This window comes from Myotis yumanensis, unplaced genomic scaffold, assembly GCF_028538775.1.
Source record: "Myotis yumanensis isolate MYYU_CA2020_CCGP unplaced genomic scaffold, mMyoYum1.0.hap1 SCAF_3, whole genome shotgun sequence".
In the NCBI taxonomy this organism is placed as follows: Eukaryota; Metazoa; Chordata; class Mammalia; order Chiroptera; family Vespertilionidae; genus Myotis; species Myotis yumanensis.
Genome location: NW_027223754.1, coordinates 179147143 through 179170298, shown reverse-complemented (window position 1 = coordinate 179170298; position 23156 = coordinate 179147143). Strand labels below are relative to the sequence as shown.

General features: G+C 39.6%; 1 protein-coding gene across 1 annotated transcript in view; it reads right to left on the bottom strand.

Annotated features, from left to right (window-relative positions):
• The window catches only part of ITPR2 (inositol 1,4,5-trisphosphate receptor type 2), a 425687-nt gene that overhangs the window by 248945 nt on the left and 153586 nt on the right, over window positions 1-23156 (bottom strand). Inside the window, exons 22-23 of the mRNA XM_070410528.1 lie at window positions 6089-6282; window positions 1469-1598 (exon numbers count right to left, since the gene is read on the bottom strand). Of these exons, the coding sequence (XP_070266629.1) occupies window positions 1469-1598; window positions 6089-6282 (324 nt within the window). The remainder of the gene's footprint in view (window positions 1-1468; window positions 1599-6088; window positions 6283-23156) is intronic.

The following is a 23156-nucleotide window of genomic DNA, read 5'->3' as shown; positions in this document are numbered from 1 at the left end:
ATAACATGTTTAAATGGCAAGTACACAGTTTATTTCTCATCTCCAAAGCACAAAAAGAAAGCAGAGCCAGACATAAACAGGGAAAAGGAATTCTCCCGCAGAAAGCTCTCCCTTGCAAATTCAACCAATGCAAGAAGAAATCAGGTAAATGAGACAACTGGCTTTCTGGGGGTGCCCCCCTGACTTTCCCTCCCACACTTCACTGACACTTAGCGCTCCTGCTTCCAGAAGTCTGGCTTCTGAGAGCCAGTCATTTTTATGCTACTGTCAATGCAACCGCCAGCAAGACTTTCTGGTCCTGCCACACCATTCCTGGAAACAGCCCTTTGGGGTTCTGCACTTCTGGGAAGCATAAAAACAACACTGCTGCAAACGTGCCAGGAGCGACTTCTCGCTTAGGCAAGCTTCCCCGTCTGCAGAGGCACGCTGCCTTTTGGGTGGGATGGAGCCAGACAGGGGAACATTTGGTCTAGCTTCCATTTTAACTAAACTCTGGAAATCACTGAATCATTCCTGTCAGATTGATTGACGTACAAAGAGGAGGGTTCCTGACTTTGTCACAGTGGTGTGGTTAGAAGAACATTTCATATCTGCATACGAACCCTATCCCCAGAAAAAGAATTCTGTTAACTGGCTGATTCTTTAACACATAGTTCACTATCCAGAAAAATGGCAATTTAATATTTCTTAGGTTTCATAAAATATTTTCTATAGTCAGGAAATTTTCACAATTATTTTTATGCTCTGTAGTCATTATGGTCCTCCACTCAGAGACCGGTTGGCTTTATTCTTATACTGTTTAAATGTGGAAAAATGAAATTCATTAATAGTTTGTAACCATGAGAAGTGAAAAACAACACACATGGAAACCAAAACCCACAGTCACACATTCACACCACTGGGAAAAGCCATCTCCTAATTCAAGAGTTGTGCAGTGGCTTCCTACAAAACAGCTTTCCTCTCCATGGCTGTATTTCACATTGTTCTTTGATCCAGGCCCCCCGCTTCCCCCCCACCAAAAAAAAATTCCCCTTGGATTTTCACCAAAATAGCATCATGCTTAAAAGATTCAGAATTCAGACTGTGGAGTTGAAGGGACTTCAGAGAGATCCCTGCTCCACGCCTTTCATGACCTTCAGCAAGCAACTTAATCCCTCTGACCTTGGTTTTCTTATCTGTAAAATGGCACAATAAACAGTACCTCCGCCTTGCAGTGCTCTAAAGTTAAAAAAGAAACCATTCAAGCACCAACTCACAGTAAATATCCTCCCTCCCATTTGAGGCAAGTTATTTAATGTCCTGCCTCACTCAGTCCCTTCATGTCTGCATACATTATTTCTACATTTAATGGGGATTATTTCTACATTTTGTCTCATAGAAATACTACTGCGTTTTAAAATATGAACTGTACTTTCAAGTACTGGGGAAAAGAAAATGCAAATAGTAAAAGCTGTCACAAAGGAGGTACCTGCTGGAATTAATGTATCTGGAGAGCCATTGGCAGACGTTTCAGCATTCTCATTGCTCTCTCCGAACTCCTTCTTATATATTGACAGCATATAGGAGATCCTGTAATCTAGTCGGACACTCAGGATAAACTACAAGAAACATTCAAAACAAAGTGATTTTCTTTGATTAGCACAATGTTTAAAAAATACAATTCATTACACAACACCAAGAACAGAACTACCAACACATCACATGAACTAGTTAGAAGTTTATTGGTAAAGGCTTCAGTTGCATACCACTCATCAGCCATAAGACTAAGAAGAGTGATGTGTTTTCATTGATCGACGTCAGTAAAATCCCAAAGCATGTTTTTGAAAGAAGAAAATATAACTTCCCATGATTACTCTCTGAATATTTCAGGTAGAGGTATCCTATGGGTCTAGATCAGTGGTCGGCAAACTCATTAGTCAACAGAGCCAAATATCAACAGTACAACAATTAAAATTTCTTTTGAGAGCCAAATTTTTAAAACTTAAACTATATAGGTAGGTACACTGTTATTAACTTAATTAGGGTACTCCTAAGGCTTATGAAGAGCCACACTCAAGGGGCCAAAAAGCCACATGTGGCTCGAGAGCCGCAGTTTGGCGACCACGGGTCTAGATGAAGTGGTAACGATGACATCATTTCACTGAGCACTTCACAGAGTGTCCATTGGGTCTGGGAGGAGAATGCTGGCGCTGTGACCCTCATTCATGCACAGGAAGGCCAAGGTCCCAGCTATAGTAGTGTGGATACTGCTGTCCCACCATCAGTCCTGGGCCTCTGCTCTACAGGGCAGCTGAAGTCAGTGCATCCTCACATACCATGGATGTGCCTCACTGGTGCTCGTTTTCTTTGGGTGTGTGCTGTTGTCCTTGCTCTCCTTACTGACGCACTGACAGGAACCAAATGCCCATCAGGTTCCTGTCTGTGCTCAGCACTATGCAGAATGCAAACACTTGGCCCACAGCCCTCCAGGAGCCAAGGAGCGAGTAGGGAAAACAAAAATACACATTGTTAACATAATCAGGAAACTATCGGGGGCTAAATCATGCCGTGTAGAACCCAGTGGAGATCAGAGAAGGAAAAATACATTCTATGGATTTCTGAGTCGAGAAGGGAAACAATAAAGAAGTGGTCCTACACAGTTACCTTCCACGCCAGTGTGCCTGCCGGAGGCCCTGAAGTCACCTTTGTCCCAGGACAATTACCATCATGTCCCCTCCACGCTCATGAGTCTCATGTGGACAGTAAACAATGGCCAAGCAATTTTAGAAAACGTGGTATTTTGTGCAACCATCTCATCTTATTTCGCACTGACACTCTTGCACAGCACTCCTCCCTCCTTCCTCCTCCTGCCCCCGTTCTCTCCTTCTCTCCCACTTCTCTGTTCCAACAGCACAGGTTACCTATAGTTTCTCTCTCGCCCTTCCCACATTTGTTCCATGTCCACTTTACACCTTGAATAGTCTCCTCCTTCACCAATAACCTGCTTGTTGAGATACCCTCCAAGGCCCAGTTTAAATTCCTTTATTTTAATAAAACCTTCTTTGGTTTCCCAGCCCAAATCAAGTGTTCTCCTTTTTGCTCACCCAGCACTTTATTTACACCTATAGGTCCAAAGCTGAAGCTCAATCTCTCTCTCCCTCTTATCTCTCCCCCGCCGCCTTTTCCTCTGTTTTCCTCTCCCTCGCTCTCTCCCGCTCCCTCTTTCTAATCCCTCTCCCCTAGACCTTTATGCCCCTTAAGGCAGCACATGTGCTCCATGTCAGCTATGGTCACTTAAGTTCAACAAACATTTGTTAGGCGAGGTGCCAAGGGAAGTGCCAAGGGTACAGACAGGGTTCCACGGAGATAAGACCTGCCTTGGAAGGGCATATGTTCTAGAGGGGAAAGCAAACACCAAAGAGACTCTTTTATTAGCACGTGGTGAGCACTGCAGCACAGACTGTCTGACCGCTTCTACCTGACAGGGTTTTCAAAGCAGGAGACGGAACATGGGAAACGAGGCCTGAGAAAGGGTTAGCGGAGTTGGCAGCTTTCAGCAGCATGGTGGGAGCAGAAGCGAGAGTGCAAGTGCTTAGAAAAATAGCATTTTTATTTTTAAACCTATACAAAGAACAAATTCATATAGTACGAATTAATGAAACATTAACTTTTAGTTGAAGTTACTAAACTTCAAAGAATTGTATTTTATAAATATAGCCAATGTAAAAAAAAATTGTCTTCCTCTAACATACACGGTTGGGGAAAGGTAGGTTTATAGCTATTTGTATAGAAAATAATAATGAATAAATAATATAAGAATAGACTATGTGTTTCACATACTCACAACTGTAAACCTACTTTTGCCCCATCAAATATTTAATTATGAACAACTAATGGAAGATGGAAAGACAGAAGGGGAAGAATGAAAACAAAGACAGAGAAAGAGTGTTGAGAGAGGGCCATATATATATATATATATATATATATATATATATATATATATATATATATATATATACACACACACACACTAGAGGCCCAGTGCACAAAATTCGTGTACAGGTAGGATCCCTAGGCCTGGCCTGCAATCAGGGCCAACAGGGGCCTTCCAGCTGCCAGCTGGGACCTTCCTTCTGGCTGCCTGCAGGGGCCTCCCTTCCCCGGCTGCCAGCTGCCAGCTGCTGGCCACTGGCCAGGGCCTGCCTTCATTCCATGCCACCCCCTGGTGGTCAGTGCACATCATAATGAGCAATAGAACTGCCGGTCTCCCAGTTGAACTCCCGCAGGGGCACTTTGCATATTAGCCTTTTGTATATATAGATAGAGAGAGAAAATAAGAGAGAAATTAGACCAAAAAAGGAGAGATACGTAAAGTGATGGGGAAAAGAAAGGAAGTCCCTGAGTGAGGAGGGAGAGCCAGCAGAAAGCAGGGGATTTGCATAAGGAACATGGCCCCAAACACATTCTTTAAGAGGATGTTCTAAGAAAGAAACACATTCAAGAACAGCTCCTAGGAACACAGACATGGTGAATCAGACACAGACACAGACACACACAAAACAGAGACCAGAGGTTCAACCAGAACTAGGGGTTGTGGGCTCATTTGGTCCACAGGTTGGGGGATCGCAACCTTTCTCAGTTTCAGAACAGGAAGACTACGTGATTTTTTTAAAAAATAGCTTATTGACGCCCTAACCAGTTTGGCTCAATGGATAGAGCGTTGGCGTGTGGGCTGAAGGGTCCCAGGTTCGATTCTGGTCAAGGGCATGTACCTTGGTTGCGGGCACATCCCCAATAGGGGGTGTGCAGGAGGCAGCAGATTGATGTTTCTAACTCTCTATCCCTCTCCTTTCCTCTCTGTAAAAAAATCAATAAAATATATTAAAAAAAATAAAAATAGCTTATTGATTTTTAGTGAGAGAGGAAGGGAGAGGGAGAGAGAAACACTTATTGGTGGCTTCCTACACACCCCTTACTGGGGATGGTGCTGCTACCTAGGCATGTGCCCTGACTAGGAATAGAACCAGCAACCTTCGGTGTCCAGGACAATGCCCGAACAACTGAGCCACACCAGGGCAGACTGATGAACACAGTGTTGGGAGGCCTGCCAATATTTCTCAGATTCAGCCCTTTGAATTCCTGGAGGAACTGTAAAATCTTTTGTGACTATAAATCTAATTACTTTAAATAAAAATGTACAGGCCCTTCCTGGACTACTAACCCACTTCTGGTAGCTCAGTCTACTTTAAATTATGATGGAAGACAGTAAACTGTATCCAGAATCTTAATGCACCCTTGAAAACTCAAGGCTTCATTCTCCAAACCTGGAATAAATGCTATACACATATAATTGAAGTATTATAAAATTACTTTTCAAACTTAAAAAAAAATGTTAAGAACTCATAGCTATTAATAATACAAAATTTATTCACTAAACCAATGGAATGATAATTTACCTCCTTAAAATTCATAGAGCTAGGTTAATTTATATATATTTATATATATTTATTTATATATAAAAATATAAATTACATATATATGATTTTATACATGTTATACCCATGTTATTCCTGGCCTCTTGGAAACAAAAATACAAAAAGAGATAATCATTCATATAAAATACTAAAATCAACTAAAACCAATTATCAACATTTTTGTTAATAACAAATTAAATTATATTTGAGTTTCTTGATACAATGACAAATTTGGATACATGGAATCACATGCCTAACTCAATTAAAAAATAGAAAAAGGGCTAGAATTCAATCATTAATTTTGCCAGATCTGAAATCCATCTTAAATGAAGGTAAAAGTAAATTAGGGTTAATACTAAATAAGAAAATACATGGGAAAGAGGTTTTATCCCTCTCAAAGCACTCCATATTGCTAGATGTCATCATTAATATATTTGATGAAAATGAAAATATGTAATTAATATATTAAATAGTGTCAGTGTGAGATTTCTTACCAGGCTTGTCATTATCTTCAAATAAAATTAGATCATAGCATTTCAGAGTATTTACAAAGTGATTTGAAGCAAAAAGTATAAGAAATTAAACGAATCAGTACAGTTAGGTATTTGTCACCTTGCTTTCATTAGGCAACATACCTGCAAAATCTCAATAATCTTCAGCTTGGTGTCCATCACGGTCACGTCTTCCTGCTCGGCGGGGCTCCCTTGCTTGCTGGGGTGGATACTCGGCTGAACATCAGGCACACTCATGGGGAAGATTGAGCCTCGACTGAGCACCATCTGGGTCATCATCTCTCCCACCCCATGGATGGTTCTCATGACATTGTTTCCTGCATGAGAAGAGGCCCGAAGTCAACACACTCAACCCCCAGAGAAACAACTGTAATATCCGATTGGTCACACCCAGACTGAAGACAGGACAGGCAGAGTATAAAGGACAGGAAAAGGCAGCATCGACACTGCTGTGGCTCTTTCCTTGCTGATAAAGTTAAGGCATTGCAGACACATTTCAAAATGACAGATTTTAGAAATGAAAGTTTCATTTTCTCAGAAAATGCTTTCAGATGATGCACCAAGAGTGAGCTGCTGTCAATTCTAAGGACATCCAAATCAGGTCCTTCTATAACACATTAGTTCCTACTAACAATCACACCAATGGGCTCTAACTTTTACAGAAACATAAAAGAACGTTTGTAAATCTCCACAATAAAGAGACACAAAAACATCTAAGTGGTGACTAGTGTCCTAATGCTACCCTCAAACCAAGGACTTCCTTGGCTTTGTTTTCATGCGGCTTATAAAAGAGCTTATGCGGAGGATGGTTCCAACCTCATTTTAGGAGAAAATCCCATCTGGCGAGGAAGCATGTGTTAGCCAATATAGTTCCCTTTCCTTCATCCTATTTGAACAGAAAACTATTACTCAAAATCCACAAAGGCAATTAGGGAAACAAATTGTTAGAGGCAATTAGGGAAACAAATCAGTGACAAGCATGATCATTTCAGTGAGGGGATCACGCCCCTTCTGCCTCTTCTCCTGAGTGTGGCTTCTCACTCATTTGTCCTCCAATAAAATTACATGGGCACTCATCCCTTACACGCACTGGAGTTGCTGTACTGAAGGATCTTCCTGACCCAGCTACAATTTACATTCTCCAGACTGTTGTTCCACATTCTAAATTCCTACAACAAGCAGCCAGGATTCAAAAGGACAACTATGTGCTTTCCCTTCACCACAGTGGTCTTTGTTTCGTGGGTGTTCACAGAGCTTGGCCTCAAGCAAAGGTCTAAGAATCTGGCCAAGAATTTTTCTTTCCCTGAGCGTCTCAGGGAGCAAACCAAGAAAACGACAATGGAAATACGATGGAATCAGCTCTAGGTCAAGAATGAAAAACTATGGGAATACCTACAGGATCAAAAGGCAAACAAATAAAGCAAAGGAAAATATTCAAAAGATGTCTCATAAGAATCTTGATGGTCCCATACAGACAGACAACAATTACCACTGAGCCACTGGTAACCACCATTATTTAAACATTGTGAAAGGTGGAATGCCTTTTAAACTTTATTATCTTATCCAGAACTTAAATTAGTATACATAAAAGAGGGTAGTGCTCAAATAGCATATTTTTGAGTAGGCAAAGAAGTTAACTTCTTTTTTTCCTAGGCTGGCATTTTCCAGGAATAAATTAACAGGGGGTCTCACTCTGAGAGTCTAGGGCAGGGGTGGGCAACCTTTTTGTGAGTGCGTGCCAAAACCAGCAAAATCTCTGACTCAAAATTCTTCTGCGCGCCAACCCTAATATTTTGAGAACATGTTACGCCTACTTGATATCTCTTAAGGTGTGCGTATGTGAAGAACCTTGAAGAAATAATAAAATTCATTCGAGCGACAAAAACACAGTATATGATGATGAAAAATACATTTATTTTTTAATGTATACGTGTACACTGATGGTCCGACAGAAAACTTTATGACTCCGTTTGATATTATCAGTGGGACTTTTGCTGCTGCATCACTGATGACAGAGATTTTACATCACGTTTATATTTCGTGACCTTCAGAGATATGCACGAGCTACTACTTTCATCCGTCAGGCTACTCCTATTACGAGACTTAACAAAATTCATCACTGAGAACAAAGATTCACAAGCGTATATGGATGAAAACATGGAGAGTAATGCTGTTGCAAAGTTTTTTAAACAGAAAAAAATTTCTGGAATGGCATTCCAAGTCCTCAATAGTTTGTTTTCGACACTATTGAAATTGCTCTTCCCCTCTCTCGTCAATCCATGTCTATGGTCTTTAAGATAACTTGTTATGTAAAATTATTTATTTATCTAAGATGCACCTACACTGAATTTATCTGAAAAATAAAAAAGTCGATATTAAGAAAAAAAACTGTAAATGGAAGATTATGAGAGGGTTTTGCGTGCCAGCAAAAGTTACTGGCGTGCCATGTTTGGCACGCATGCCAGGGGTTGCCCACCCCGGGGCTAGGACCTTTTATTACACTGCGACTTGCATAAGCAAAAAAAAAAAAAAAAAGAAAAGCGGGGGTGGGGGGATGGGGTGGTGGGGAGAGACAGGGGAACAAAAAAATATGGAAATTTCCAAGTTTGGATAAGGTTGAGACAAAGAATTTCAGACAGCCCTATTTTATCAGAATAACCTCAAGGCAGAATACTTCCTTGTCTGTGGCTCTCAAACCACCATAGAAATTTAGTACTGTATTTCCAAATCCCCCCGCCCCCCCGTTTGCTACATGGATTTGCAGGGATGCACATCTGGTTGCTGGCAATGGTTAGGGGTCATCCATGTTCAACCAACACATTTATCCGAAACCTGATTTGTGTGTGTATATGTGTTCACCTCCAAGAGATGCTTTCTCACCACTAACGCAGAGCAGGCTCCTTTGTTATTCTTACCCCTGCTTCACACAGAAATCCTTGGCACCCATAGTGTCTGCATCTTATTTAGATTTGCATGGAAAATTACAATTTAATCCAAACAATTATTACACAGAAAGTTAGCCCAGACAATCCTTCCCCCAATATAGATCCTGTCACCAAGACATTAAAACCTAGAGGCCAGAAACATAATAATATGTAACACATGTTGTCAATGAAATGGAAGGGTTCATTCCTGTTGTACCACATGCTTAGATGCCTGGAGCATGTGGCTACCACAAAACTCTCCTGACATCTCCATGTATGGCCAACTCAGAGGTCTCAAATTAAAAGATGCTATATTTCCTGATTGCTTGGGGTGAGAAGTGCTTAAATTGTGAACGACTACAGCTTGAAACACATAAGTCAAACGCCACATAAATCACAGACGGGCAAGGCTCTGATATCCATTTTTCTACAGAAAATTTTCTAATTCTAGACCGAGTCAGAGATGATCAGACATCAACATTGCAAAAGAAAAAACCTTACTAGTTCTCTTCTCAACCATAATTATTTTTCAGTGAAACGGCTACTGTATTATAATATAAACCCTCTGGACAAATTATACCCTAGAAATTCAGCTTTTCTATGTCTTTTTTTTTTATTGCTTAAAGTATTTTAAAGAGTATTACATATGTCTCCTTCTTCCCCCCGCCCCCCCCCACCCTTGACATTCCCCTAGGCTCCCCTACCCCCAGTGTCTTATGTCCATTGGTTATGCTTATATGCATGCATACAAGTCCTTCGGTTGATCTCTTATCCCCCCTTCCCGCCCCCCCCACCCTCCCCAGCCTTCCCGCTGTAGTTTAACAGTCTGTTCGATGCTGCTCTGCCTCTATATCTATTTTTGTTCATCAGTTTATAATGGTCTTTATTATCCATAAATGAGTGAGATCATCTGGTATTTTTCTTTCATTGACTGGCTTATTTCACTTAGTATAATGCTCTCCAGTTCCATCCATGCTGTTGCAAATGGTAAAGATTCCTTCTTTTTTATAGCAGCATAGTATTCCATTGTGTATATGTACCACAGTTTTCTAATCCATTCATCTGCTGATGAGCACTTAGGCTGTTTCCAGATCTTTGCTATGGTAAATTGTGCTGCTATGAACATAGGAATGCATATACCCTTTCTGATTGGTGTTTCTGGTTTCTTGGGATATATTCCTAGAAGTGGGATCACTGAGTCAAATGGGAGTTCCATTTTTAACTTTTTTTAAAAAATATCTTTTATTGATTTTTTACAGAGAGAAAGGGAGAGGGATAGAGTTAGAAACATCGATGAGAGAGAAACATCAATCAGCTGCCTCCTGCACGCCCCCTACTGGGGATGTGCCCACAACCCAGGTACATGCCCTTGACTGGAATCGAACCTAGGACCCTTCAGTCCACAGGCCAACGCTCTATCCACTGAGCCACACCTGTTAGGGCCATTTTTAACTTTTTGAGGAAACTCCATACTGTCTTCCATAGCAGTGCACGAGTGTTCCCTTTTCTCCACATCCTCTCCAGCACTTGTCGTTTGTTGATTTGTTGATGATAGCCATTCTGACAGGTGTGAGATGGTACCTCATTGTTGTTTTGATTTGCATCTCTCGGATGATTAGTGACTTTGAGCATGTTTTCATATGTCTCTTGGCTTTCTGAATGTCCTCTTTTGAAAAGTGTCTATTTAGGTCCTTTGCCCATTTTTTGATTGGACTGTTTATCTTCCTTTTGTTAAGTTGTATGAGTTCCCTATAAATGTTGGAGATTAAACCCTTATCAGTGATAACATTGGCAAACATGTTCTCCCATGCAGTGGGCTTTCTTGTTGTTTTGTTGATGGTTTCTTTTGCTGTGCAGAAGCTTTTTATTTTGATGTAGTCCCATTTGTTTATTTTATCTTTAGTTTCCAATGCCCTAGGAGCTGTATCAGTGAAGAAACTGCTTTGGCATATGTCTGAGATTTTGTTGCCTTTGGATTCCTCTAGTATTTTTATGGTTTCCCATCTTACATTTAAGTCCTTTATCCATTTTGAGTTTATTTTTGTGTATGGTGTGAGTTGGTGGTCTAGTTTCATTTTTTTGCATGTAACTGTCCAATTTTCCCAACACCATTTATTGAAGAGACTGTCTTGACTCCATTGTATGTTCTTGCCTCCTTTGTCAAATAATAATTGAGCGTATTGGTTTGGGTCGATTTCTGGGCTCTCTATTCTATTCCATTGAACTATATGTCTGTTTTTGTGCCAGTACCAGGCAGTTTTGAGAACAGTGACTTTGTAATACAGCTTTATATCTGGTATTGAGATCCCACCTACTTTGTTCTTCTTTCTCAGGATCGCTGCAGCTATTCGGGGTCTTTTTTTATTCCAGATGAATTTTTGGAGAATTCGTTCTAGGTCTGTGAAATATGCTGTTGGTATTTTAATGGGAAGTGCATTGAATTTATAGATTGCTTTGGGTAGTATGGACATTTTAAAGATGTTGATTCTACCAATCCAAGAACATGGTATGTTCTTCCAACTGTTTATGTCTTCCTCTATCTCTTTTTTCAACGTCCTGTAGTTTTTTGAGTAGAGGTCTTTTACCTCTTTAGTTAGGTTTATTCCTGGGTATCTTAATTTTTTTGGTGTGATGGTAAATGGAATTGCTTTTTTAGTCTCTTTTTCTGTAAGTTCACTATTGGTGTATAGAAATGCTATAGATTTCTTGGCGTTGATTTTGTATCCTGCTACATTGCCGAATTCATTTATTAAGTCTAATAACTTTTTGATGGAGTCTTTAGGGTTTTTTATGTACAATATCATGTCATCTGCGAATAAGGACAGTTTTACTTCTTCTTTTCCAATTTGGATGCCTTTTATTTCTTCTTCTTGTCTAATCGCAATGGCTAATGCTTCCAGTACTATGTCGAACAGGAGTGGTGAGAGTGGGCATCCCTGTCTTGTTCCTATTCTTAGGGGAAATGGTGTTAGTTTTTGTCCATTGAGTATGATGTTGGCTGTGGGTTTGTCATATATGGCTTTTATTATGTTGAGGTATGATCCTTCTATTCCAACTTTGCTAAGAGTTTTTATCAAAAATGGGTGTTGGATTTTGTCAAATGCTTTTTCTGCATCAATTGATATGACTGTGTGGTTTTTTTCTCTCAATTTGTTTATGTGATGTATCACATTTATTGATTTGTGGATATTGTACCATCCTTGCATCCCTGGGATAAATCCTACTCGGTCATGGTGTATGATCTTTCTGATGTACTGCTGGATCCAATTTGCTAAGATTTTGTTGAGGATTTTGGCATCTATGTTCATGAGGGATATTGGCCTGTAATTCTCTTTCATTGTGTTGTCTTTATCTGGTTTTGGTATGAGGGTGATGCTGGCTTCATAGAATGAGCTTGGAAGTGTTCCTTCCTCTTGAATTTTTTGGAATCGTCTGAGGAGGATAGGTTTTAGTTCTTCCTTGAATGTTTGGTAAACTCCCCTATGAAGCCGTCTGGCCCTGGGCTTTTGTTTGCTGGAAGCTTTTTGATGACTGCTTCAATTTCTTCCATAGTTATTGGCCTATTGAGATTTTTAGATTCTTCCTGATTGAGTTTTGGAAGGTTGTATTTTTCTAGGAATATGTCCATTTCCTCCAGGTTGTCTAGTTTGTTGGAGTAGAGTTGTCCATAGTATTTTTTAACAATCATTTGTATTTCTGTGGGGTCTGTTGTTATTTCGCCTCTATCATTTCTGATTTTGTTTATTTGGGTCCTCTCTCTTTGCTTCTTGGTGAGCCTGGCTAGAGGTTCATCAATCTTCTTTATCCTTTAAAAGAACCAGCTCTTGGCTTCATTGATCTTATGTATTGTTTTTTTGGTCTCTATGTCATTTATTTCTGCTCTGATCTTTATTATCTCCTTCCTTCTGCTCACTCTGGGCTTTTCTTGTTGTTCTCTTTCTAATTCTTTGAGTTGTAGAGTTAGATGATTTACTACCATTTTTTCTTGCTTTTTAAGGTAGGCCTGTAGAGCTATAAACTTCCCTTTCAGGACTGCTTTCATTGTGTTCCATAGGTTTTGGACTGTTGTGTTTTCATTGTCATTAGTTTCCAGGATGTTTTTAATTTCTTCTTTGATTTCATTGGTAACCCAATCAATATTTAATAACATGCTATTCAGCTTCCAAGGGTTTGAGTGTTTTGGATTGTTTTTATTGTAGTTTATTTCTAATAGTATGCCGTTGTTGTCTGAGAAGATGCTTGGTATGATTTCAATCTTCTTGAATTTGGGGAGACTTTGCTTGTGTCCCAATATGTGGTGTATTTTTGAAAATGTCCCATGTGCACTTGAGAGGAACATATATTCCGTGGCTTTGGGGTGAAGTGTTCTGAAGATGTCAATCAAGTCCATCTGATCTAGTGAGTCATTTAGGATTGCTGTTTCTTTGCTAATTTTTTTGTCTAGAGGATTTATCCAGTGATGTCAGTGGTGTATTAAAATCCCCTACTATGACTATATTGTTGTCGATCTCTCCCTTGATATCTTCCAGGAGGTTTTTATGTATTTGGGTGCTCCTGCATTGGGTGCATATATGTTTATCAGGGTTATATCCTCTTGTTGCATCGATCCTTTTAGTATTATGAAGTGGCCTTCCTTATCTCTTGTTATGGCCTTCACTTTGGTGTCTATTTTTTCTGATATAAGTATTGCTACCCCAGCTTTTTTTTTATTTCTATTTGCCTGAAAGATATTTTTCCATCCCTTCACTTTTTTTTCTATGTCTTTTATACTAACCCAGAAGCCAGAATTTGGATTTATGCATAAAGTGTATGGAAGTGGTTTGAAAATATGTAAGTCATTTTTGTTAAGTAAAAGTATGAAGGGATTGCTTAGAAAAAAAAAAGCAGATGGACTTTTTAGGTTCTTTCGTTACATGATCATATAGATATTTTCACTAATCCTAAAGCCCTCAAGAGATATAGTAAGTACATATTAGTAATGATGATTGGGAATAGATTGAGAATACATTGTTTCTTTGATGGTTCCAATGAGCCAAGCTTACATTACCAATTCCAGAGAAGTGGGAAGCAATAAGGAATTTAAATAACACTAAAGCTGTACTAACCGTAATTTAACTTTTCTCTACTCAATAGTCATTTTACTTCTGGTGATCACTATTGGATTAAACAATTGTTAACAGTTATATGGTTTATAGAGGTATAAGACATTTAACAGGATCTTAACTTGATTTAAATTTACCTTATGTCCATGGTAGTTTTATTTTAAGTCATCTTTAACTGTTATCTCTTTCTATGAGAAATACTTTCCTCCTATGAGCACATAGAATAAAAATGATAATTTGAATTTTCTAGTTGTTCAGATTTCAGATAAAGAGACAACCTTCTGAGCACTCGTAAGAAAAAAAATATCTTTTTGATTAGAATTCTGTGCATAATTGTTCATAGTGGTTTCACTGTTCTATAACTACTAAAGTCAGCTCAATGTTATTGTGATAAAAGCCAAAATATAAATAATCTGAAAACCGCTCTTATTTCCCTGAAATGTATTTTTTTACAGCTGGATTTGAATAAATGCATCTGCAGTTATAATAATTCATTTGAAACACAATGATGTTAAACCATAAAGATATGACTCAATCCTGGCCAGCATATCTTAGTGGTTCAGCATCAACCAGTGAACCAGGAGGTCACGGTTCGATTAGCCTGCCAGGGTACATGCCTGGGTTGCATGCTCGATCCCCAGTATAGGGTGTGCAGAAGGCAAGCAATCAATGATTCTCTGTCATCATTGATGTTTCTGTCTCTCTCTCCCTCTCCTTTCTTCTCGGAAATCAGTAAAAATATATTTTTTAAAAAGAAATATGACTCAGGAAGTCTTCCTACTTCCTAGCCCTGCTGAGCAGCTCCTTCTAAACTCCGCTAGCTTGAAAACGCCTACACTCTAGAACTGGAGTTCTCTGTTTCGAACATTCTCTGCAGCAGTGCTTCCACCAGGTGATTATGAGTCTGGGTTATAAAATAGCTTTTCTGTATGCAAAGAAAACAAAAGCATTAACACAAGATCCAAGCCTTAATTAAGCTAGTAATGTAAGCAGAGGAAAAGGTAACATGGATTAAATGGAAGATCAGAATTTAACCCCCTAAGAACAGCAGATGAGCAGCACTCCCCGTTTCAAGTTAGAGCACAGGGTTTTTGCAGAGCTAAAGATCCAGTCCCCATTGAGTTTTTACTCCACTTGCTGGACCTGGAATAAACTTGCTATTATTTCTTTGCCTGGAGTTACCTTACCCAAGTTGGCCACTGTGCTTGCTCCCTCAGTCCTTTCTGATTCCTAGTACAATATCACCTCCTCAGATCAATGTCACCCACTCTAAAGGACTGCCATCACCTGCCTTACATCTCAGTCATGGCATTATCACCGTCACACATCATATTTTATATTTTTTGATGGTGTTATTGTCTCCCCCCTCAAAAAAGAACAGATGCACCATGAAGACAGGGATTCGGCTGGTTTAGTGCTGTCTCCAACAGCTAGAATATGTCTGACATCCAACAGTCAATAAATGCTTGTTAGATTCATACACAAAAAAAAGGAAAAGATTAGGTTAACAAATGAATTAATAAAAATGAGAATGACTTTTTTATAAGGCTTGCATAAAAATTAAATGTCATTACATTATAGGTATGTCGTTTTTCATCAAGGTGAGTTCTTGCTTCCTTTCCTTTATACTTCCCTAAATTTCTTCAAAAAACATATATGATTTCATATTACTTTAAAACTTACTTGTTAAAAAGAAAAAACTATAAAATATAACAATGAGGTAAAATTAAACAATGAATCTGACTTTATTAAGCGCATATCGCATCCCATGTACTTTGCTAAGCCACATACACCCTTCATAGCAGGGTAGGGGGGTTGGGGAAGTGACAAAGCCTCAGATTAAAGTCAACCGATGTTATCGAGCATCTTTTCCCCCACACCCTGTTGCTTCACTAAAAGACCATCAACTTACAAGTTTCTAAAGACTTCATACTAGAACTCAGAAAACCTACCAAATGCAGAAAGAAAATACTCCAATTAACAATCTGTACTGAAAATGTGGAGTTACTATTAATCATATAATAAATTTGCTCACATTATTCCCAAGTGATATTATCCAACCAGTTATGATTATATGATGGGCCACACACTACTTGTGGAATTTTGTTTATATTATACAATTTAATTTTAAGGGCATCCATTATTCAGAAAGCATTTATTAAGAAGGCCCTGTTCATCTGGCTCTATACCATGAGCACAGGGGATGGAAGGACATAAGAGAAGTAGAAGAATTTACAATATGGCTAGGAAAACATAATACATGTCCAAAAAGAAGATTAAGAACAAATAAAAGGCAGATGAGACACGACTAATATAGCATGGGCAGTACACAAAATTGCTTAGGAAATTGTCTTTAATTGGGAAAATTATCTTAGGATAAGGAAAGTGAAGAGCAGATTCACTGAGGAAATATAATTTTGACCTAGGTCTTGAATGGAGTGAAGGATTTAGATTACCGTAGTGTGACCTTCCTCAAATTACTTCATCATCCAATGTTCAGAATCTTAATCCTAATAAGATATGTTCCAATTTCTTGTGAGGAAAAAATTATACAAGATGTGCAAAACCATCATGAAGGATAAAAACTGCCACATAGTTGTAAAGTATTATTTCAAAATAAAAAGTGGAGAATATGTGCATGCTTTCACTACACCACTGAAAAACAAGTCTTCTCAGTTTCATTATATTCTATTGTAGTGATCACCACCTTACTAATGAATGAATATATGTGGTTCCAAAACATAATCATAGCTCATAGCTTCTTACACCATGGATGACTGACACACAATATCACCTCTAAAAGGAAAAGTCCTTCAGAGGAGCAGTTTATAAAGAGTACTCAATGGATAAAGTAGATAATTTGACAACTAATTTTCTTCACTCCAAATAAACACTCACTGAATACATTGTGTTGATAACCCATTTACAGATTCCAACTGTCCAAGAGCTTAGAAATAGAACAAAGGCGAAACCTATTGAAAACATGTTACTAACATACAGTAGTGTTATTACCCATCTTTTTCTGAATATCAAAGTAGACTGCTTAGCAGAAACTTTCCCATCCCACACCCTAAAGAAGTATTATTCAAAGGATGAGTTGAAAAAGAAATTCATACAAAACAGTGGTTGAGTTCTACATCTTATTTTGGATTTCATCACTGTCAAAGACTGACAGTCATTTCAATATTCAAAACCTCAAGATTTTAACTTGGGAAGCTGATTTTTAATTCTTAATAGTTGGTAATCCAAGTGAATTTACATGCTAAATGAGTTTTACAATTAATTTAAATTAATTAGTAATTTAATTATAGTGAAATGCACAGATCTTTAATAAAAGGTTTCAGAAGTTTTGACAAGTCTTTGCCCATAGAAACCACACATGTCATCCAGATACTGAACATTTTTATTACTCTGGAAATCTCCTTTGTGCCCTTTCCCAGTTAATCCCCTTTACATTCCCCTCTCCATCACCAACAAAAGCTCTTAGAGGCACATATGTTGAATAATGTAAATATGATTTGAGTTCAATGATTATAGCCAAAGAGTATACTCAAATCATTATTAGAGTACAGAAAATCATACTCAAATCATTGTTAGAGTAGAGAAAGTGTACTCAATCATTGTTAGGGTACAGAAGGACCTCTGGTTTCTCTCTGCTCTGTTGTTACCTCGACCATATAAATATTTTTGTCAATGATGGGTGAAGTAGCATGATTCTCAAATGCAAAGATAATATGAAACAAGGAGGATAACTAACACAGTGAATGACTCCATCAAATCCCAAACTACAGCAACAGGATGAACACTAATAGGTTAAATACAAGATAAAATCAAAATATAAAATATCCTGCACTTAGGTTCAAATAAAATCAACTGAGTCCTAGCTGGTTTAGCTCAGTGGATAGAGCGTCGGCCTGTGGACTGAAGGGTCCCGAGTTCAATTCCGGTCAAGGACACATGCCCAGGTTGCGGGATCAATCCCCAGTGTGGGGCATGCAGGTGGCAGCCAATCAATGATTCTCTCTTCTCATTGATGTCTCTCTCTCTCCCTCTTCCTTCTTCTCTGAAATCAATAAAAACATTTTTTTTAAATCAACTGAGTATATGATGGGGAAAATGTTATGTAACAGCACAAATTAGAACTTTAGTTATGCTCAAATTCAGTAAGGATCAATACTATTCATCATTACCAGAAACACGCATTTTCAAGTAGGCTGCATTACAAAAGTAAAGTATTCAAAATGAATGAGAAAATAGCTGTCCGTGCCTCTGTGCTGGTCAAACCCGTGATCAATGATGTATGAATCATAAGAGGACGTGTTAAAGCAACTGCAGAAGACTGCACTGAGCGGAGAAAACACGCGGGTGACATGCGGACCAATTTCACATATGGAAAGACCTGACATGTGGAAGTGATGTTAGATGTCCACGTGGCTCCGGGGAACAAAAGTGGGGCTGCTTGTTCGAAGTTAGAGGGAGGTATATTTCAGATAACCTAACAAAAAAGACCTAATAATTGGAGCTGCTGGAAATAAGAGAGACTTGCCTGTTGCAGCAATAAAACCTTGGTTGCTCAGGTGTTAGAGGAGATCCCAGAAGGCCATTTGTAATGGGTGTTACATGAAGGTCTGAAATTCATTCTACAATCACTGTCTATGCGAAGGTTCTGTAAATATGTTTGGGTTCCATAGTGTGCCTTATTGTAGGTCACGGGTACTTTCTTGACCAGAAATTGAGAGAACTGGCAAACCTACCCCAGCTTACTAACTAACACCTTGAGGCATCTGATTCTGAGGTTCCACTAATATTTATAATTTGAGAAATCCATTGGAATAGAGAGGAGGTGAGGACAACGTGGACCTCTTTAATCCTTCTCATTTTTTGTCATCCCTAGGTCATCCCTAGGTATTGATTTTGTCCTAGTAACTCAGTTTGGTAGTATTAGTAGCACTTCCTAGGCGCTAGCAGTCATTCACACCACTCCTCAGTAACTCCAGACGTTTCAGAGTCACTGTACAGCTTAAATAATAAAAATAAACTCCAGCCCTAGCTGGTTTGGCTCAGTGGATAGAGCATCGGCCTGCAGACTGAAGGGTCCCAGGTCCGATTTCGGTCAAGGGCATGTACCTTGGTTGCGGGCACATCCCCAGTAGGGGGTGTGCAGGAGGCAGCTGATCGATGTTTCTCTCTCATCGATGTTTCTAATTCTCTATCCCTCTCCCTTCTTCTCTGTAAAAAATCAATAAAATATATTTTTTTTAAAAAAAGAAGGCCATCATTTAAAAAAAAAAAAAGAATAAACTCCACACTAAACTTCACCCACTGTGTGCTGATACGAAGGCAGGTCTGGGTGTAAAAACTTATTTTAAATTAGTTTAAGTTAAATTGAAGTCGTTAGTAAACACCTACTGTTTTATACAAAACTTTCTTGGGAAACTTGGAAAAAGTAGAAAACAGAGTCGCTGCTGACGAAGAAGTCATCTGTACAGAAAGCAGTGTGATAATAGCATAAAGAGCATAAACTGTAGAGCCGTAGGGTGTTTTTAAAAAGGGAAGAAAAAGAAAAAGAACCTGAATTCAAAATTTGGCTCAGCAAGCTGCAAGCTGTATGGTCCCAGGCAACACATTTGACCTCTCTAAGGGCCCATTTCCTGGGCAAAATAGTTACCATAGTAACCAACTTGCTGGATTGTGAAAAGGATTAAAGACAAAAATAGGCAAAAGATCTAAAGGTGTGCTCGGTGTTGAATATAAATCCTAGGCACCCATGTTTAGTAATGCTTTGCCAAATGCTTGGCCTGGCACATGGTAGAAACACAGTCTAAAATAGACATATTTCACAGTTATTCTTCACCTGTTTTTATATATGAATTTGATTTTTTAAAGGAGCCTGGCACAGATCTTGTGTTTGAAACTCTCTGTTTCCTATGAGATCTTAATCTTGCTTACAGTTTTGCCAGCCATGGTACTTTTCTGGAAGATACGGATGACGGGTGCTGGGGTGGCCCTGCCCAGATTCCCTTTCAGGCAAGGAGGACGATCATCTCAGTTGCTACAGGAGCCTCCTGGAGGACAGCCCTCCAGTGTCAGCCCTCTAATGGGGACTGACTAGTCTGAACACAGCTCCTCAAGCAAGGCCACAAGTCCACCCCAGGGGGGCCACAGGGGCATAAAGGCTCAGCCCCTTCGCTCCAATGGGAGAGGACTCTGAAAGGACATCCCAGTTTCAAACCATCAGGAGCCTCCACTATGACTGCATCCCAACCCTATTTCTCACTTTGCCCAATCCTTTCATGTCCATTCCACTGGTGTTCATCCTAACAGCTCTCCCTAATAAATCTCCTTCTACTACTCTCTATCTGAGTCCGCTTCCTAGGGAACAAAACCTGCAATCAGTGTTTCTGGAGCTGCTGGGAGACAGTTGTCATGGTTGTTGTCATTTAAAAATCAGTGCAAGAATCGCAAGGCATGGTTTTGCTTTCCGCAGTTTCAGTTACTTACAGACCACCATAGTCAACTACAGTCTGAAAATATTAAATGGAAAATTCCAAAAATAAACAATTCATAAATTTTAAATTGCACTTCATTCTGAGTAGTGTGATGAAATTTCCTACTATCCCTCTTAGGATGTGAATCATCCCTTTATCTAGCGTCTTCATGCTGTAGCCTTCTTGGTTATCAGATTGACTGTCATGGCATTACAGTGCTTGTGTTTAAGTAACTTATTTAACTTAATAATGGCCCCAAAGCACAAGAGTAGTGATGCTAGCAACTGAAATATGCTAAAAAGAAGCCATAAAGTGCTTCCTATGAGTGAAAATGTATACATATATAGGAAAAAATAGCATATATAGGGTTTGGTACTACCCATAGTTTTGGGCCACCCACTGTGGATCTTGGAACAAGTCCCCATGAATAAGGGGGGATTGTTGTACACATATACACAAAGGGACAAGAGAAAGCCATCACTGTGATAGGACTGCATACTTGTTCTTGTGTCTTCTTCGAGACTATAGCTTCCTTTACTAGAAGTACGTGAATTGCATAGAAAGAAGTGTGGGCAGAGGGAGCAGCATATGGGAAGTAGCCAGGTGTGAGGAACAAGACACATAGTGGAGATAAATGAGTTCTATCTGAAGCAAAGGGACATCGCTGAGAGCAAAGATGAGGGAGAACAGGTAGAGGAAGGCCATCTAAAAGAGAATCTTGAGAGGCAGAATGGTGCTGGGAAAAATTAAGTCCAGAAACCAATAAAAGGGATTTCAAATGAGGAATGATAATTGTGGTATCTTTCCCCTGCAAGTAAAACTTACTAATACTTCCAAGCACTGTGAGCTCTACTGCAAACTTAAATTCTTCATAGAGACCCGAAAAGAGTTCCGTCAGATGAAAAACTAAAAGGAAATAAGGGCGCTAGCTAGTTTGGCTCAGTGAATAGAGCATCAGCCTGTGGACCAAAGGGTCCCAGGTTCAATTCCGGTCAAAAGCACATACCTTGGTTGCAGGCTTCTCCCCGGCCAGGGCCCTGGTCAGGGCTCGTACAGGAGGCAACGAATCGATGTGTTTCTCTCACATCAATGCTTCTCTCTGTCTTTCCCTCTCTCCTCCACTCTCCCTAAAAATTAACGGAAAAATATCCTCAGGTGAAGATTAACGGGAAAAAAAAAGGAAATAAGGGGCACTAAAGAGTCCTTAATATGAAGCTGCCTCATACCTTAGGCACGTGCCCTTTGGTTATGGTCACTGTACTAAACCTTCTTTCTGTTCTTTCTCATCCCCTCCCTCCCCTCCCCACTCAACTGGCACCCAAATAAGTCCCTCCCTGCTTGCTTGGTTTTTGAGACACACTCAATATTTTAAGTGAACTAAAGCTTTTGGTTTCAAAGCATTCTAGCTGGTGTCTTTCCACAGAGCAATCCCAGCTGTTAACCAGGAGATATGCTTCATGGATATCTGTTACAAGGTGTGTTCTGCAATACGCATTAAAAAGAACAGCACTCAGTGAGTGAATGAGAATTGCATACTAATCTTGGGAGAATCACAATTTTAAACTGAAAGCAATGATAAAGATCATATGTAGACTCACCTCCTTCTAATTTGATAAAGGAAGAAACTGTTTTGTGGCAGATTTTTGCCTGCAAATATTTTCTTCCTTTCCCGCCCATATAACAATATCAAGAAATGTTTCTGCTCCACCTCCCATCTCAATTTCCCTTCTCCTTTTTAATAACAACTACGCTGCCAGAAAAAGCGTTTTAAGGTGGATCATGTGAAGTCCCTGACAATGCAAAACGAAAAAAGTTGAAGCAGCGGCAGTTCTTTGCTTCTAGGTGGAGTTAGCATGCTCTTACTCTCTCTCCCAAACCTCCTGCAGTGGTCGGCAAACTGCGGCTCGGCAAACCATGGCTCGCGAGCCACATGCAGCTCTTTGGCCCCTTGAGTGTGGCTCTTCCACAAAATACCGACTTCTGTGCATGGGCCACGAAGTTTCAATCGCACTGTACGTGGGTGCCTGCACGTGGTATTTTGTGGAAGAGCCACGCTCAAGAAGCCAAAGAGCCGCATGTGGCTCTCGAGCCGTGGTTTGTCAACCACGGTCCTACGGCAAAGGGGTGCATTTGGACATACATATCCCCAAAGTGCCTCTCACTACCCACTATCCTTCTCTCTCCCCTGGGTTGGGCCCACAGGATTGTAAGTCACCTAGGGCAGTTCCAATCCTTTAAGGCAGGGGTGGGAACCTTTTTTTTCTCCCAAGGGTCATTGGGATATTTATAACATCATTCATGGGCTATACAAAATAATCAACTTAAAAATTATCCTGTTATATTTGGTCAAACATTTAATTAACTCACCCCTAATGCCTTGGCAAGGCCAGACCAAATGATTTTGGGGGCCTTGTATGGCCCTCAAGCCGGACGTTCCCCATCCCTGCTTTAAGGGCAGGAGGATAATGTCAGGCTATGGTTACCTGTGTCTTCTTCTCTAAGAACAAAGGCACTTCAGCTCCAAACCTGAAACTTCAAAGGAAAGAAAATCCTAATAGAACATGGAATTCTCCACTGATTTTTTTTCTTAGTGGCTTCCCATTTTCAATATTATTACATGTACAACAACAAAAGAAAACTGGGTGATGAACTGGGAAGAGGTCCACATTTCAGGGCT